This window comes from Pygocentrus nattereri, chromosome 6 (genome assembly GCF_015220715.1).
Source record: "Pygocentrus nattereri isolate fPygNat1 chromosome 6, fPygNat1.pri, whole genome shotgun sequence".
In the NCBI taxonomy this organism is placed as follows: Eukaryota; Metazoa; Chordata; class Actinopteri; order Characiformes; family Serrasalmidae; genus Pygocentrus; species Pygocentrus nattereri.
Genome location: NC_051216.1, coordinates 13,995,406 through 14,012,108, shown reverse-complemented (window position 1 = coordinate 14,012,108; position 16,703 = coordinate 13,995,406). Strand labels below are relative to the sequence as shown.

The window sequence follows — 16,703 nt, the reverse complement described above, 5'->3', positions numbered from 1 at the left end:
GCATTTTCATCCATTATGTTTATTTATTTTATAGTGAAATTAGTTCTGATTCCTTTACCCATAGATAGTAAAGCTGACACACTGTACTTTAATTTCACAGTCACTTTCATTTGAAATCCAATAAGCTGGAGTTATAAAACAACAAAAAAACATAATTGTCCAATAATGTACAGACAAACTGAATGTCAGTTTAAATATAACTCATGCCACTGAAAGGACTGATAGCCAGACTGATAGCCAAGTGTAGATGTTGTTGTATTCATATTATGCTGTTCTCTTTTATTGTTACCTTCTTACAGAGTAAGCTGATAGAAATCTATTCCACAGCAGTGATTATTGTCCTTCCAGTCTGTTTAATTTATAAATATTAAGTTGGCCATGTTTTGCAGATACTTTACTTTATATCAAAGTTCAGTCTGATAATATTTATGCACATGAGCGTACAGGATGAAAGCACACGTGTTAAGAGTGTAGCCAAACTGCAGTATGAAGTCACTTGTTGCATGAGCTTAGACTTAGCTGTACAAATATGCCAGTAATGAGTCTTTTGTTTGGAGGATTGTGTGCCTTCATCCTCTTATTTGTTTAGTCTCGTAGTGTTTCAGCGTTTAATTAACCTAGTATTTCCTCATATTTCTCAGCTCAGAAATCCAGTCGTAATAGCTCACTGTGCCTTCATACAAGGGAAACTGGGTTATTCAGTAAAATTGACCTATTAAATGCAACAAAAACATTTACTGTCTTAACAAGTCAGTCAGGAAAATAACAAAAGTCTCTTTTGTTCGAAAAGCTATTGCAGCTCAAGCATATTCAGTCACAGTCTGGTCCTTGAACCTACATTTCCTTAAGGCCCTTCAGCACATTTTCAGAGTTGCATCATGGCCTCAAACTCCTCAATCCTCTGTCGCGCAAGACCTCGGCGAATCCGCCTGTGTGAGACCGTTCCATACTTTGCTTGGCGCGAGTGGTCAGATGATTCGTTGTCTACGGCCAGCTCCTCCATGTCTTCATGCCCTTCAGCTGTGGCAGGGCTTCCATCTGCTCTTGCTGTGTCTGGAAAAAAGATTTTTTACTGTCCTGAATCAAGGCCTCATTTCGTTTATGGTCACATATCATAGGATCTAACTGACCCCTTGTTGTCTGTGTTGTACATTGACTGTGTTTCTCTGTTTCAGACGGGTTAATGTAGAAATTACCCTTGGAATCTCATGGAAATGTTAGCCTCTTAGCAACATTATACAAGGCACTTTAAAATGTAGGGCACTTACTGTCAGTTAGGGCACTAACTGTCGTACTGTATCCCACATTGAATTGCACAATCAAACCGATTTCTGTGTAATTGAATGGTTAAAATGGAAAGAGTTATGCAGAATGATTTGAATTGAAATGCTCCATTCTAGAGAAACATACAGATCATAATTATTCACAGTGGTGGTGATGGGAACTAGGTATTGTGAGTGCTTAATCCCAGTGAAAGCTACATCACAGAAGGTTACTACAAAAAAATATTTTTTTGGCCTAAAACATATTTTTTAAAGCTAATAATGGAAAAGATATACATGCAAGGCATTATTAGGCAAAACAGTCCACAAAAAGAAAATTAATTTTTTCAGACTTACAGATATTTAATCATCATTAGCTGTATTCATTTTATAGTACTGGGTTCACAATTTGGTATTGTCACCGTACTTTAAATAAAATTTGAATGAAGAAAAATATAATCATGCTGTGTCACAACATACTGATTATATTAGAGCTTGGATTCAAGAGGTGTGCTGCAGTGGTTTGTTGCTTGGTGCTGACTTTTTTGCAAACACTTGTGTTCAAACAGTGCAACTGCATGTAAAAGGATTATAATATTATGTTTGTTCTCCTTAATGCATTGTCACATGTCCACAGTGCACACTCACATTGTTAAATTCTAGTGTCATGATGATACACCCTATTAAACATACCCTTGTTTCTGGAAAGGTCATAGAGAAAGACTTTCGTTTGGCTTCAAGGAGGTTCTGGATAACCGTCCAGCAGTTAGAGTGGCTTTGCTCAAGCTGTATTCAGCAGAGGTGAATGTCTCCATATCATGTCTCCATCCCAGGAATCTTCTGAGGTGTCAGACTCCATTTCCCTGGTGGAGGTCACTGAGGTAGTTGGCAAGCTCCTTGATGACAACTCACTGGGGGTGCATGAGATTCACGCAGAAGTGTTTATGGCTCTGCGTGGCTGACATGCCTTTGCAATGTCACATGGACCTTGGGAACAGTACCCTTGGACTGGCAGCCCAGTCCAAGTTCATGTCAAGATGCTGGAAAGGAGACTCCAACTAATAGTTGAACCTTAGATTGAGGAGGAACAATGCAGATTCTGTCCTGGCCGTGGAACAGTGTGCCAGCTTTTCACACTTGCGTGGACTGCTTGAAGGGGCATGGGAGTTTGCCAACTCGGTATACATGTGTATCATGGACTTGGAGAAGGCTTACAATCGTGTTCCCCAATATATTCTGTGAGAGGTCCTCCAGGAGTATGGGGTGCCAGGACCACGACTCCAGGCCCTTCAGTTTCTGTATGCCTGGACTGAGAGCTGTGTCTGTATACTCAGCATTAAGTCTAGCTGGTTCAGTGTGAGTGTTGGATCAAGATTGTGCCTTGTCTCCACTCCTGTCCATGATGTTCATGGACAAGGTGTCAGGAGGGCATTATGAGTGGAGGCCGGAAGGTGATATCTCTGCTTTTTGCAGAGGTCTGAGTCCATGGTCCTTACTTGGAAAAGGATGGCATGCCCACTCCAAGTAAGGGGGGGGGCATGGCCCAGGTGGAGGAGTTTAGGTATCTCAGGGTCTTGTTCATGAGTGATGGAAAGAGGGATTGTGAGATCGGCCACAGGCTGGGACAGGTGGCAGTGGTAATGTGATCACTGTACCGGACTGTAGTGGTGAAGAGGGAGCTGAGCCATAAGGCAAATCTCTCCATTTACTGGTTGATCTACATTCCCACCCTCATCTACGGTCATGAGCTTTGGGTAATGCCCGAAAGAATGAGGTTGTGGAACACAGTGGAAATGAGCTTTCTTTGCAGGGTGGCAAGCTACACTCTACTTGATTTGGGGAGGAGCTCATAATAGAGCTGCTACTCCTCCACATTGTGAGGAGCCAGTTGAGGTGGTTTGGGCATCTGATCAGGATGCCCCCTGACCCCCAAGACAAAGCTGGAGGAAATTGTGGGGGGACAGGGTCATCTGGGATTCTTTCCTTTCCCTGTTGCTACCTTGATGCTAGCTGGATTGAGGGGTTTAAGAAGATGAATGTAGCAAAGGTCTCACAATAACTTTCTGTAAAAGTCACTTTAAGGGTTTTATGTTTTCCAGACATCTGGGTCCTTTTATACAAATTTGGACAACTTTTTTAACATTGTAACGATTATGCAGAAATGTTTAAACTTCATCAGAATTCCTCTTTAAGAGTGTTTTTCCGTCTCCTTTAAAGTTACTTTTTGGAGATACAATGTCTTGTTCCATCACCAGTGATATACCACAATATTTGGGTGTGGAAGTGATTTCTGCGATACACTATTTAAAACAGGTTCAACAAAGAATTGAATTCAGGATGGCAGCCACACCAGCAATCATTCTGACATGCATCACTAGAACTTTCAGTTTCAAGTAAACTCAAAATTGTGAGATTTGTAAATGTTGAAATGTAGATGTTATCAGCGTTAGCTATTAGACTGTTTGCTATATCTTTGATAACATCTGTGTAGGCAGCAGTTAGTATTTGGCTTCCTGCTATGTTATAAGTCAAGTGCACAGTTAGTTTATATGTGGCCATCACAGTTTTTCTGGACATGCTTAGTATCCTCAACACTGATAACTTCAGTGTCCCCCTGATCACTTTATCAGTTCACTGTTTTTCGTTCCACACATACTAATTCACTACATATGGAGAGAGGGGGCTGATTTCAAATACACTGCTAGGTCATTTTCTACCTGTTAGAGAAATAGTGCAGACTGTGTAAGCATCTGTGGTGGAATTCTATGTAGTAGGCTTATCCCCCCTATTTAATCCATAAATAAATTAGCTGCAAATGGTGTATAGATGGTGCACACTGTATATAATAATGCAACACAAATATAACTTACCAAAGAAAAGCTCTTACCTGCCCAGATGTTTGAAGTTAGCATGAGACAACAATTTCGTATAAGTGGCTGTCATTTTAATTTTGTAACAGTAACCTATTGCTGATATTTGTGAACCTTCAAGATCTACCGAAGCTGAGAGATAAAGGCTGATTTTATCATTTTATGTGCATAAATCGAGTCTCATGTTTATCAGTGTATGCATGATACTGATTATCTGACTGAACACAAGGATTTGGGTTGAGTCCTACACACAATAACAAATTTGCTTTAGCAATAACTGAATAACGTCTATACTTGTTTTATATGATCTGATTTGTATCTGCTGTTATCACATAGTGGAAATGGGAAAATGTTCACTATGCTAGCAATGCAGCTTGTGATGTTGGAGCAGTACCAAGAGCAGCTAGCGCCTGGGCTTAATGAATCTCAGTCATCTGTATGCTCTGTATTTCAGGAAAGCCAAGAATGACAAAAGTTGTAATGATGAATAAGATGATGTTACATTTACTGCAGTGCGCATTTGCTCTAGTTACAGTGCTAAATAGTTTTATATTATTATTATTATTATTATTAGTAGTAGTAGTAGTAGTAGTAGTAATCTTGTCCTTAAACCAATGCATAGCCACTTCAGGCAAAAGGCAATACCACTGTAGAAGCTAAAAGATAGTGTTTAGGTTTGAGCTACTGAAAATATAGTCAACCTTGATTTATACACGAGATTAACCCATTAGTGTCCATATCGGACTTGTTTTGTGAGAGATTTGCCCTGAGCACAGATCTTACAAATGTTTACAAATGTTGAAAATCAATTGAACTAAATAACTAAAAAGCTTTAATCCCTTCATTTATCGTGTTAAGCCTAATCTTTTTGGTCACGACTGCTGAGTTTTTAGTAAATCAATAGAAATTCTTACTACAGTTTGATGGTGAACAAAATTATTCACATAAGAAAATCCTAAGTGTTATATTTTAGTATTAGATTTTATCCAGTGCATATCTACACATACAGTACCTTGATGTTAAAGGACCATTTCTAGTAAAAAAAAATGGTTCTATATAGAACCATGAACACTCAAAAAAGCCTTTACATGATTAAAGGGTTCTTTGCATCGATAAAGCATTCTTCAGATTGATGGGTGATGTGCTGTAGACAGTTCTATATAGAGCCTTTTTGAAAAGGGTTGCTTGACATCCTAACAGCAGAAGAACCTTTTGGTGCTATATAGAACCCTTTTCAAAACAGTTTGATAAGAACCATCTACAGCACATTCTTAAGAACCCTTCCATGATGTAAAGAACCCTGTAATCAAGCAAAGGGGCCTTTGAGTGTTAGAGTATCAGCTAGACAGTGTATTGATAACCATTTCATGTAATAACTTTCTGTAAGGAAGCTTTCAGAGGCATTAAGATGCCTTCAGAAGTCTGGTTCCCATCAGTAACACTGTGGACAATTCTGATTTAGAGCGGAGCATTTCACATCAAACCACACTGAATGATTTCATTTACACCTTTACGATTTGATTATACAGTAATTTTGGAAAATATGTGGAATTCCATCCATTTTAATTAACAAAATGGTCCTGTTGGCAAAATTGCTTTGTTTGAACGCAGAATTAGCTGATTAGTTCCTTTATGTGTCCTTTATCAGAACTCAAAATCCACCCTGCCTCAGTGCCTCGCTGCTTACCTCTCTCCTGTGTTTCTGACGCCTGGCCCGATTGCAGGTCTGATGGATTCTCAGTCATCTTGTGTGCCTGTAGGCTCTTTTCTATCTGCTTGTTGTCCTGAATAGGCACTGGCGCAGTCTCAGCTCTAGCAGACACTGCGCACTGTAGTTTTGAGGGCTCTTCATTGTGGACAGGGCTGTTTTTAGATGCTGTTTCAGTCTCATCCTCCATTTCCTGAACAAGTGCTAAATATGAAACATGATTCGCCTTATTCTCCATTAACCTCTCCTCCTCCCCCAGCATGGCACCACTGTGATGCATAGAGTCTGCTTCTCTTAGCACAGTGCTGTGACTCAGAGACTGCACTAACTCTTCTGCTCCTGAATTCTGAATTTGGGGGGAAGATGGAGACCCTACAGGCTTACTGGACACTTCCTGTGGAATTTCTTCATCTTCGCTGTAAAACACAGAGTCATCTCCTTCAGTCATGACCAGAGCAGCTTGACCCAGTGGTTCTTCCAGGGTCTGCAGGGCCTCCACAGTTACTCCTTCGCTTATGTCCACCGCTGGTGCCAGCACTGTGCTGCTTTCAGTCTCAAGTGCTGTTGCAATTTCTGCCATCTTGACTTAGCTTAGATATTCCTTCCCAGTCAGTTCAATTCTTATAATTACCCTTTTAGTCTGTTGTTATTGCTCAGGTCTGCTCATCTGCAGATTAGTTAAACTGCCATTTATCATGTCCAACCACTGTTCTGCTCCACCTTTGCTCTCTTCCACACTTAGGGAAACATCCCATTTTGCATTCTAATGACTGGGCACACAGGCTGTGGCAAGCAGGGCTTCTGTGCCGGGGTGCGATGGAATTCTATAAGCGTCCTGAGCCAAAGGAGAACAGAGGATTTGTACTGCCCCAAATGAATAGCCTTTTGTCCAAGGCTCCACTACAAACAAACCATTTGTCCTTGTGTTTTAATCCTCGTCGAGTGACCGCCATCACCAAGAGGTATTAAGATTAACATTCTCATTCATGTTTCCATGTCAGTTTGTACCCTGGGCATTTATTCTGTTGCATGTAATTGTAGCTAGAGCGTTCCAAAGTTATAAGACACATAGGTAAAACATGCTTCTATATACGTAAGCCTGTGAGTTTAAGTAAGTATTTTATATGTATATATATATATATATATATATATATATATATATATATATATCACTGCTGTCTGAACAAAACCTTGTATCTCCAAAACATACTTTACATTTAATGTAAGTCAATGGAATCATGGAATCCAACTTTTTTCCAAATATGTTTAAGGATAGATATGAAGTTATTATTAATTAAAGGAAAAACTAGCATAGTATGCTAGTGAGTTGTTGGGCCACCGCAAGTCAACAGAACACCTTCAGTGCACTACTGGAATGGAATAGGACCCAATCTACGACATCCCTCAATTGGTGTATTGATGATGGTGGTGAAAAGCACTGTCTAAAAAGTCTCATAGTTGAGGTGTTTAACTGAGTTAAGATCTGATGACCACAAAGGCCATATCAAATTATTTGCATCACCGCATAGTCATCAAGCCATTTTGTGAGCCCACATACTGTGTGGATTGAGGAACTGTCATCCCTGAAACCACTACTTCCAACTTGGTAGAAATGCTTCACTGTAGGATGGATCAAGTCAGAATAGCTAACTAAAGGGACAACTGGGCCCAAACCATGCCAGCAAATTACATAACACAGCCATCTGTCCCTTTGCTGTAGAGATCAAGCATTCAGGCCTGTACGCTGCACATGCACTCTCCCACTTGTGGAGAATATAGTGATGAATGTCTCTATCTGTCCTAATCACTTTTTCCATTTCTCTGTAAGCCTGTGTTAATGTTTTTTTGCACCTCTGAATGAATGTACTTTCAGCTTTGTAATGAGAAGTTTACACACTGCAGCCTTGCTGTTATAATACATCTCTTTTTGTAGTTGTGGTCAGACTGATGTCTTTCCCATATATATATATATATATATATATATATATATATATATATATATATATATACAGTCATTTTAATCAGTGTGCCTATTGAAGCACTAGCTACATGAGCAATCTTGAAACATGTGTGCCCCAGTAAGGACCCTCTGTCAGAGTCACTTACATTTTTTCCTGTTTCCATCTTGATCCAAGTAATCTGGACTGTTCAGCAATTTGTATACATGCCACAGAGCATGGTAGAATGTTAACTGCTTAACTGGATGGCAAATTATTCAGAGTGACTAGGTTCATTATATATATATATATATATAAACATCTCCAAAGGACCACTCCAAATTAAGTGTTAGTGTATGTATATATATCACACATACACACACACACATCTTCTAAACCACTTGTCCTTCTAGGTCGCTTGGTGTGCTGGAGTTGATGATATATATATATATATATATATATATATATATATATATATATATATATATATATGCAGTTTCTTGCAAAATGTATGAGTGTAGCTCATTATAATGTGATTCCACTACACCAGTAGAAGCTGGATGTATTAAAAAGGGCCCGTTGAATAGCACCTGCAAAGTGAAACTGTTATCTGGTAAAGCTGTGAGGTGAGGTGAGGTGCACAGTCAGTCCTTTCACTTCACTGCTTCATTTCCAGAACCATCTCTTCAAAAATTCTATTATAACTACAGACTAAGATTTGTTATATATTCACTCAGGGCTTCTCAGTTAAACTCCTGGAATCCTTGTGCGATGCACATTGTTGTATTTGCTAGGCTAACAGACCTAAGAGAAGTCATTAGGCAAATATGAGGTTAAAGTGAAGAAACCACAAAAATGTGCACCTGGTGCTTAGCAACAGGTGAGCGAAGTGTAACTGCAAGTGAGTTTATGGTTACTGATGCACAGGTTACGTCCTTTGTAGCTTGTGTTATCTGATCTGCAGATGGATAGACTTTGTCTGCAACACAGCTTTTTCTCCAAAACTCTTTGCTCTTTTATGCTTTTTCTCATTTTACTGTGGTTACTCAGACAGAAGCAGCAGGCTTTCCTTGAAGAAAGCCACAGCAATCGTGCTATTGATGCAAATGAGTGAGTGGGGAATGTGAACTTTGCTATGTGTGGTGATAGGTTTAGCCCCTTTACCGTGTGAATAGGAGTTAGATCTACAAACTGCTGGTTTTACATTGGTTGCATGTGCTGAGTGACTTGAAATCAGTACAGTCAGTATTGCACAACTGGAAAAAATAACAGTATGTGCAAAAAAAAAGATTTCTAATGGATAATTTGCTAAAAACCATCACACTGATGATCAGATCATTATTAAACTGCTGTGTTGTGCTTACAAACAGAGTATGGTATTGCCCTCTGGTGTCCACTGTGGTGACTATTATTTTTTTTTTAATTAGCATCTCTTAATACAAGCAAGGTGTCTTAAACTATGTAAAAACAATCAGAGGTCAGTATGAATGATTTTGCATGTATCTTTTTTATTCACACACTCATCTGGGTGCAGGTAACTTCCTTATGTAAGGCAGAAGCAGCAAAAAAAATCGCTGTAGATATATTTGAATAAACCACTTTTCCATTATTCCATTATTTCCATTATTCTAACAGCATGCGCTCAGAGAGTTCTTTCAATGTATCTTGTGCTCATCATTTTTGTGTATATTATACATCGATGGCAAATGAGACACTATGTCAGTCTGTGAAAAGACGTTACCTACAACAAGCCAAAATAGTCAGTAGGGTAGCACCTTCGTCAAGACCGCATCCTGTTTTGAACACTTCTCAGATATATCTGTGGTTTAGGGCTGTGGTATTTGTTAACTCATGTAGCCCAGCACAGTTCCACCTTACCCGAGCACTCAGAGAAAACTGGGCTTATTTCCAGAACAGTCTCCTTAAAAATGACCTTTATTCACAGCGTCTCTCAATATTACTAGTTAATCCAACATACTCTGATGCTGCAAAAGCACAGCTGAAGAGTGATTCCTCATAGTTTACCATACCATGCTTTATTTGCTGCTACATGTAATGGCATGCACATCTAGGTCACCTGGGCAACTGCACCCTCATCTCATTCTCATGCAATCTCCTTTATGAGTTGCAGATCACATACTGATATCCTAAAGAAACTGGCCATTTGCAATGGGATTTTAATGCAGTTTTCTGGTAGAGCTACCAGTTGAGTGAAAATCAGGGTAGGGTAATGCTACTTGCACTTCAGAAATACACAAATGAAATTAGACACATTCACTCATATACATTGTTCTACTCCCTGTGCTACCTACATCTGTACATGTCCATTGACAGTTCTTTGAGTGTATCTGCATAAAGAAGTTCGTAATGCTCTTGTGTGGCTTGTGTCCTTCAAACTCAAGCCTCAGAGGGGTCACTTCCAGAGCTCAATGAGTTCCAAAATTTGAATGTACTTTGGAACATCAAAAGTCCACTTTACAAAATGTTGAAAGAACAGATGTCACATTCATTCTCTGCTCCCCACATGCCTAAAAAGTTTTTCATTCATTTCAAAGGATTTCACATTTCTACAGTCTATGGGCCCATGATGACTCAGGTGGTCTCCTCCTCCTCCACCGAGTGGTTCAGTCCAGGTATAAACTTCAGAATGTGTTTGCGCATGCTTGCCCTCCTCCCTCTGCGGGGCAAAGTGCCAAACACAGAGTTGGGAATCGAGAGGGGCCGGCTGTTGTCATATGTAGGGGATCGGCAGCTGCTGCCACCGCTGATGCTGTGGGTTCGGGTCAGAGCCGAACGGGATGGCGCTACGTCTGGCTGTAATTCCCTGAAGAAGCCGCAGCTTGGCTCAACGGGGCTGAATGGACTGAGGTCATCAAACACAGGGGACAGGTAGTCCTCACTGTCATCTGTCAGAGCACTCAGGCAGCTGCTGTCACTGGAAAAGCGCAACCCGCGTCGGCTCATAGGGGACGAGAGAGACATGAGCGACTCCACCGAAGGGTGCTGAGAGCTAACAGTCAGGTTACCTGCACAGAAACGAAGCATTGTTAAATATGTGCTATATAAAATCCAAGCAAGAATGAAAATCACAGTTAATGTCTTCTTTATATAATAATGACACTTCTACTACTACTACATATATTTTGCATTACTTGTTAAGTCCACTTTTAACATTTGTGTGCTTTAATGCACCAAAAACACCATGATGTATCTTTGCATGACCATTTTCCAACCTCTCTTTAGCTCTTAGAATTAAACAGGCTGGTTTTGTTAAAGTACATTTAAGACTGATATATGTAAATAACCTCTGCTCTAATTGAGAGTACCAGCAGTTTTACCTTCCTGTTTGTTTTATTATCTCTAAAAATAGTTTTGAGAAAGAGCAGAACTCAAAGACACAAATCAGTCAATCTGCAACCAGGTTGAGCTCTTGGTTGGTGCCACTACCAGCCACAGATTACCGCAGCACCACAGACAGGTCAGTTTCCCAAAGACATATTATTAACTATTACAGGGTTAATAAAGTGGTACTTACTTTGCATAAGCTTTACTCATGTTAATGTTTGTGCTGTCGTGTTTTAAGAAGATGGTTGTTCTATTGATCGCTTTACTTTAACAGTCTTGATTCAGTTCACTAGCTAATTATCAAGCCATTCATGCACTGACTCAGGTGAAACAGAGAGGCAGAGGAGAGTTTAGTGGTAAAATCTGTAGCTTGTGGTGTTCTACATCAGTCTGGTTGGAGATGCCAGTTGGTTTTGTGCCATTCACTGAAAGCTTTCAGTCATTACTGAGAACTGATGTGAGAGATAGAAGCAGCAGTGTTGATACTGATGAATCTATATTACTGTATGCTCTGTAAAACCCAGCTCTTCAACAGGATGTCAACATTGCACCCAAGCCCGGTCTGCCGATCAGCATTTAAGCATGAGGGCTAAGGTTGGAACTCCCCCAGAGAGATTTATGATTTCTCTTATTTCACACACTACCATCATCAGCCTGTTTCATTAGGTGAATGGCAGCAGTTTGGTGGAGTGAGAGGATGTTCGTGTGGTTTTTCAGCTGTCTGTTTTTTTTTTCTCACCTCGAATAAGACGCTTTTCCTGCTGAGTGAGGGCCTTCAGCTCCACCCATTTCTCATGCAGTGTTTGCTGTATTGAGAAGAAGCACACATGCACACATGAGGAAACACATCAGTAGTCATTCTGGGAGATCTTGTAAGGCCTGCATCAGCGGGAATTCAGAGCACTGGAGTGCAGTATCGAGATTTGCGGAAAGAGATTCAACTGATTTCTCATATTCGCTCTAAACATGATTTTACTGTTGAACATGAGTCCTTTCTACTATAGAAGCCCATTCCCACCATCTAGAGGAGAAAAAAATCCCTGCATTTTTCTTTTCTCTTCTGTTTCAGGCAGTAGTATCACAAAACCATGTCTGATTGATTCAAAATACTGATGAAGTATCAATGTATGTTCTGAAAATATTGATTTTAATGTAATGAACAATGACTTATGTTCTGAAAAAGTTGATTTTAATATTGCAAAGCATTGAAATAATTACTTTTTTTTATTTTTGATTTGAGTATTATAAATAATGATTCCTTTTTTTATATATTGACATGACTTATAACTTATGGCTACTTTTTTCAGTTTTTTGAGAAATCTCAAATAAAAAAATCTATTGGCAAAATAATGAGTGATTAATTTTCAAGAAACTAAGTGATTATTTCAGACTAATTAGTCATTATTAGTATATTTAGTAAGTTATGGCAAGAATGGGCAAGAAAATGTTTTAAAGGCTACATTTTAACTAGTTAACCACTTGAATCCTTGGTTTATTATTAAGTCTCTAGAAATATAGTGTAAAATACTAAGGATATAATACTAAAGATATTTATGATGATTCCTTGGAGATATTCAGCAGTTACTGAAATCTACTTTATACATGCATATAGTTCAACATTAACCTAATTTTAAAAGCCCTCAAAGATTTCTCTGGGGCCTTCATGCTAGGAGTAACTACTGTAGAACTAAACTAACAGTTCTACTGTACACAATAGTGTAATTGGCCACTGTTGATCACTGTTGATTTCTCAAACACTAAGATGTACATACCTTGAGCAAGCGCATCTTCTTCTCCAGTTCAATTCTCTTAACCACGCTCCCACTGACTGTCTCCAACCTAGACACACATACAAACACACCACAGCGTCATGGGTCAGAGTCCATCCTTCAGGTCAGTAGGCCATCTTGCAGAAAGCGTTTTAATGGCTCTCAAGCAAACATTTTATGCCTAAATGTGTTTGCTCAATTCGTAGCTGCCTCAAGTCCAGTAATTAACTGCTGATTTACAAGTTAAGGTCACAACACTGGATTTTTCTGACTCACTTTAATTTCCCATTTATTTAGCTGTTTCTTTGAATTTTACTCACTTTAACAAGTTGACGGACTCTCGGATCAGTTCGATAATGCGCTGATGGTTGAATCCTTTAATGCTAACACCATTTACCGTCAATATGATGTCACCTTAGAGAGAGAGAGAGAGAGAGAGAGGGAAATGGTAAAAAGAGATGCATCTCTGACCTAATTCTGAACCACAGAAAGGCATGGGGAAAAAGATACAGAGAAAAAAAGATATAGAGAACGAGGGGCTGCTAACACCCATGCAAGATCTCGCAGACCACTAAAACCATCCCCATCAGATTACCAGTATTTGAAGTTTTCAGCATTAGAGAGAGAGAGCAGAAGATCTGAAACGACTCACTGCGAAAAGGAAATCTGCAGGTCAAACAAAGAAGCTGCTGGTGTTTTCAGAACAATGGACTGACCACCCCAGAGTCCAGACCTCAACATCACTGTATGTGTTTGGGATCACTTGGATTATGAGTAGCAGAAAATGCCAAACCAACTTCGAAAGACTGAACTTTGGAGGGTGAACACATTTTGTATTTGATTTAGTTATAGTTTTCCTGTTGCTGACAAATTAAGAACATGTACTTAATGGCCATTTTGTCTGGAAATTAAGTAAATGAAAAGGTACTTTTAATAATAATAATAATAATAATAATATAAAATAATAATCCTTTTTTATATATATAGCACTTTTCTGCTCAAAGTGCTTTACAGACAGGTGATAAAACATAGTTATACAAGAAATCATTAGTATTTATTTAGAATTTATATTTATTTATTATTTTATAGAAGAAATTATCATTAATGTTTTGTTAATGATTAAATTGTGTTCATATATTATTCACGCACACTCATAAAATTATGCACACTTTTGAATGCAAGTTCAGTGCATCACTTTTCTCAGCACTGTTCTCACCCTTTTTAAAAAAAAAGTTAAAATGAAAGACATAAAGCGTGAACGAGAACGAGGGGAGTGGTGAGTGTTGAACACTGACCGCGTTTACAGTGGAAATGTCAGGCATCGGAAAAAGACAGCAAGCCAGTGGTGAGTGCAGAGGCGTTAAAATTAGCGGCAGTGGTAGCACTAGACACGGTGGTTGTGTAGGCAAGAGCATCACTGAAGGGGTCAGAACACATAGGTGTGGCCACGTAGAGAAAAGGAAGCGGCATCAGTGCTCTCTTTTTTGTCTCTGGTTCTCACCAGCGGTTAGGCCTGCTGTTTCTGCTGCACTGCCCTCCTGCACACTGCACACAAACGTACACATCTCCACCTCGTCAGTGTTCCTCAGTTGGAGGCCATACGTCTATGTGTTGTAGAGAAAAGGGACAGAAATGAATAAATATTAAAATTAGTAGAGATATATAAAATATATAACACTCTAAAAAGCAAGAAAAAAGAGGATGAAAAACTGAACTGAAACTGCAACCCCCCCCCACCACACACACACACACCAAGAATGCTTGGCTGAAACTGAAATGAAGAAGCTAACATACCTGAACTTCAAATCCAAATGCTTCATTGTCTTGCTTTTCTAGCTCCACCATTGTCCTGAGGATAAGAGAAGCTCATTCATTAGCCTTCATACCTTTATAAAAGCTGGTATACATATACTTCACAAAAATGTGCTGAAATATTGGATAAACTGTCTTGCAGACAGTTCATTATGAGGTATAAGAATGATATGCCCCACATTTACCTCTGAGGATCCGTATAGTCCACCAGGGAGTTTGAGAACATTCGGTTCAGCTGCAAAAAAGACTGCATTTAGCACCACAGTGATCAAGTGAGGTATGCAATTCAGTATAAAACACACAGTCTTATGCAGAAGTTTGACCATCCCTTTCAAATGACATGTTTTTTTTGATGTTGTAAGTGGAAATAAGGTAACATTTCCTCTACTGGTAACAAATAGGGAGCAAATATGGCATTTTTCTGTAAATTAAAATGCACAATTTATGTTTATTAGCTGAGTTAAATATATTGAAGGGAATTTCAGCAAATAAACAGTAATTGTGCATTAAAATGTGCAGAGGTGTGTTGTCTGTAGAAGATGTGTAACTTTTGGCTCTGAAACTTTTGAATATGACTGTACATAACATTTTGTGTACCATTAGCTCCAAGGCAGTGGTCTTTAGCAGATCATCAGCATCAATTCATAATTTTGCCAGAAATGCCCAGAAAAAGTATATATTAACATATTAACATTTCAAAATATCACAAAAAAAATGAAGAAAACTTTTGGGAAACATTAAAAGTAAAAACATTGATCACTTTATATACTAATGTATTCATTACCTGAAAATAAATGCATATTGTGAAAGTTTGAAGAGGTGATTTAGAGCTTCGTTACATAACCTATGGATTAACTTCTTTGTGTATGTTTATAGATTCTTTGAGTAAATTGCAGATTAAACTCCCCATAACTCCAGCTTTTTTAAACAGTGGCTCTTTGTGTGCTGAAGCAAGAGAACTTCAAACACATTCAACACAAACATGCAAACCAAGAACAAAACTATACCACGAAAAACCACATCACTATTATCATTCATGATCAGCCTGCAAGACAGCCAGGCTTAACCTCTATATCTCACCTGATTGCGTCCCCGTGGCAGCGTCCCACCGGTGTTCTGTCCATTCTTGGGCTGTTTTCCATTGTTTAAGGACCGCCGTCTCCAGGGTAGCCCCTTCCTGGGAGAGTTTTCCAGGATGTAGGTGTCCAGGCTCTTCTGCTGCTGCAGAGCCGCTTTACGGTTCATGTTGAAGCTCATGGTCGGAGCAGTCAGTCAGGACTCACACCGCCACTGCTCACAGCAGCCTGCCAAATCCAACCTGCAAGCCTGCGGTCGGCAGAGTAAAATGTGTCAAAGCGGATATACGGGTCATGTGACCCCCAGGGACGCATGTGCACACGTTTCTCTCACACTTTTGCTGTTCCTCCTTTCTTCCTTTAAACTCTTCTTTTCTCATCTGCTGTGGTGAACTGTGTGCATTTGTTCCTGTCTCTTTTACTGCTTAGTTTCTCTCTTTAAAGGACCTCAGCTCAGCCAGCACTCCGACACAAACATGATGCTGTGGTGGTCTCCTCTCCACTCTCACCTGTTTCCTCTGGTCTCCACTTCTTTCACTTCCGCTTCAGTCTTAAAGACCACTTCTGCTCTGTAGGCTGGGGGCACGCAGGCTTTCAGCAGTAGGAGGATGAAAGTGAACTCAGATTCATTTTTTTACTCCGCTCTTCTGAAAGAGTGCTTCTTGGCCCCGGCGTTGGAGGACATTCACACAATTTAGTGTCTCCCTGCTGCAGCACATCCTTCACCTTAAAAAGGGCCTCTTCAACAGCAGATTAGTTTTGAAGAAGGTGAAAGAAAAAGCATCAAAATGTGCAGGAGAAGAGTAGAGGAGACTCTGTCATACAGCTCATCCCCCGCTTAAAGTAGCTCAATTTCAGTGCTGTGAAAAAGAGATCCTTATCAAGCACAAAACACTTTTTAAACGATTATTTCAGTTATTAGCT

General features: G+C 39.5%; 2 protein-coding genes across 2 annotated transcripts; both read right to left on the bottom strand.

The window, feature by feature from the left end:
• Positions 1-6,675, bottom strand: LOC108423856. Its single transcript, XM_017691457.2, has 2 exons — positions 5,820-6,675; positions 1-1,053 (listed from the first exon to the last, which is right to left on the bottom strand). Exons 1-2 carry the CDS (start codon positions 6,418-6,420, stop codon positions 866-868), a joined length of 789 nt encoding a protein of 262 aa, XP_017546946.1. The 5' UTR covers positions 6,421-6,675; the 3' UTR covers positions 1-865.
• Positions 6,676-9,265: 2,590 nt separating this feature from the next.
• LOC108423897 (cytohesin 1 interacting protein) lies at positions 9,266-16,223 on the bottom strand. The gene is made up of 8 exons (XM_017691525.2): positions 15,784-16,223; positions 14,889-14,938; positions 14,686-14,740; positions 14,393-14,495; positions 13,212-13,305; positions 12,895-12,961; positions 11,862-11,928; positions 9,266-10,803 (listed from the first exon to the last, which is right to left on the bottom strand). The coding sequence occupies exons 1-8, from the start codon at positions 15,958-15,960 to the stop codon at positions 10,370-10,372; spliced, it is 1,047 nt and encodes a 348-aa protein (XP_017547014.1). The 5' UTR covers positions 15,961-16,223; the 3' UTR covers positions 9,266-10,369.
• Positions 16,224-16,703: the final 480 nt, after the last annotated feature.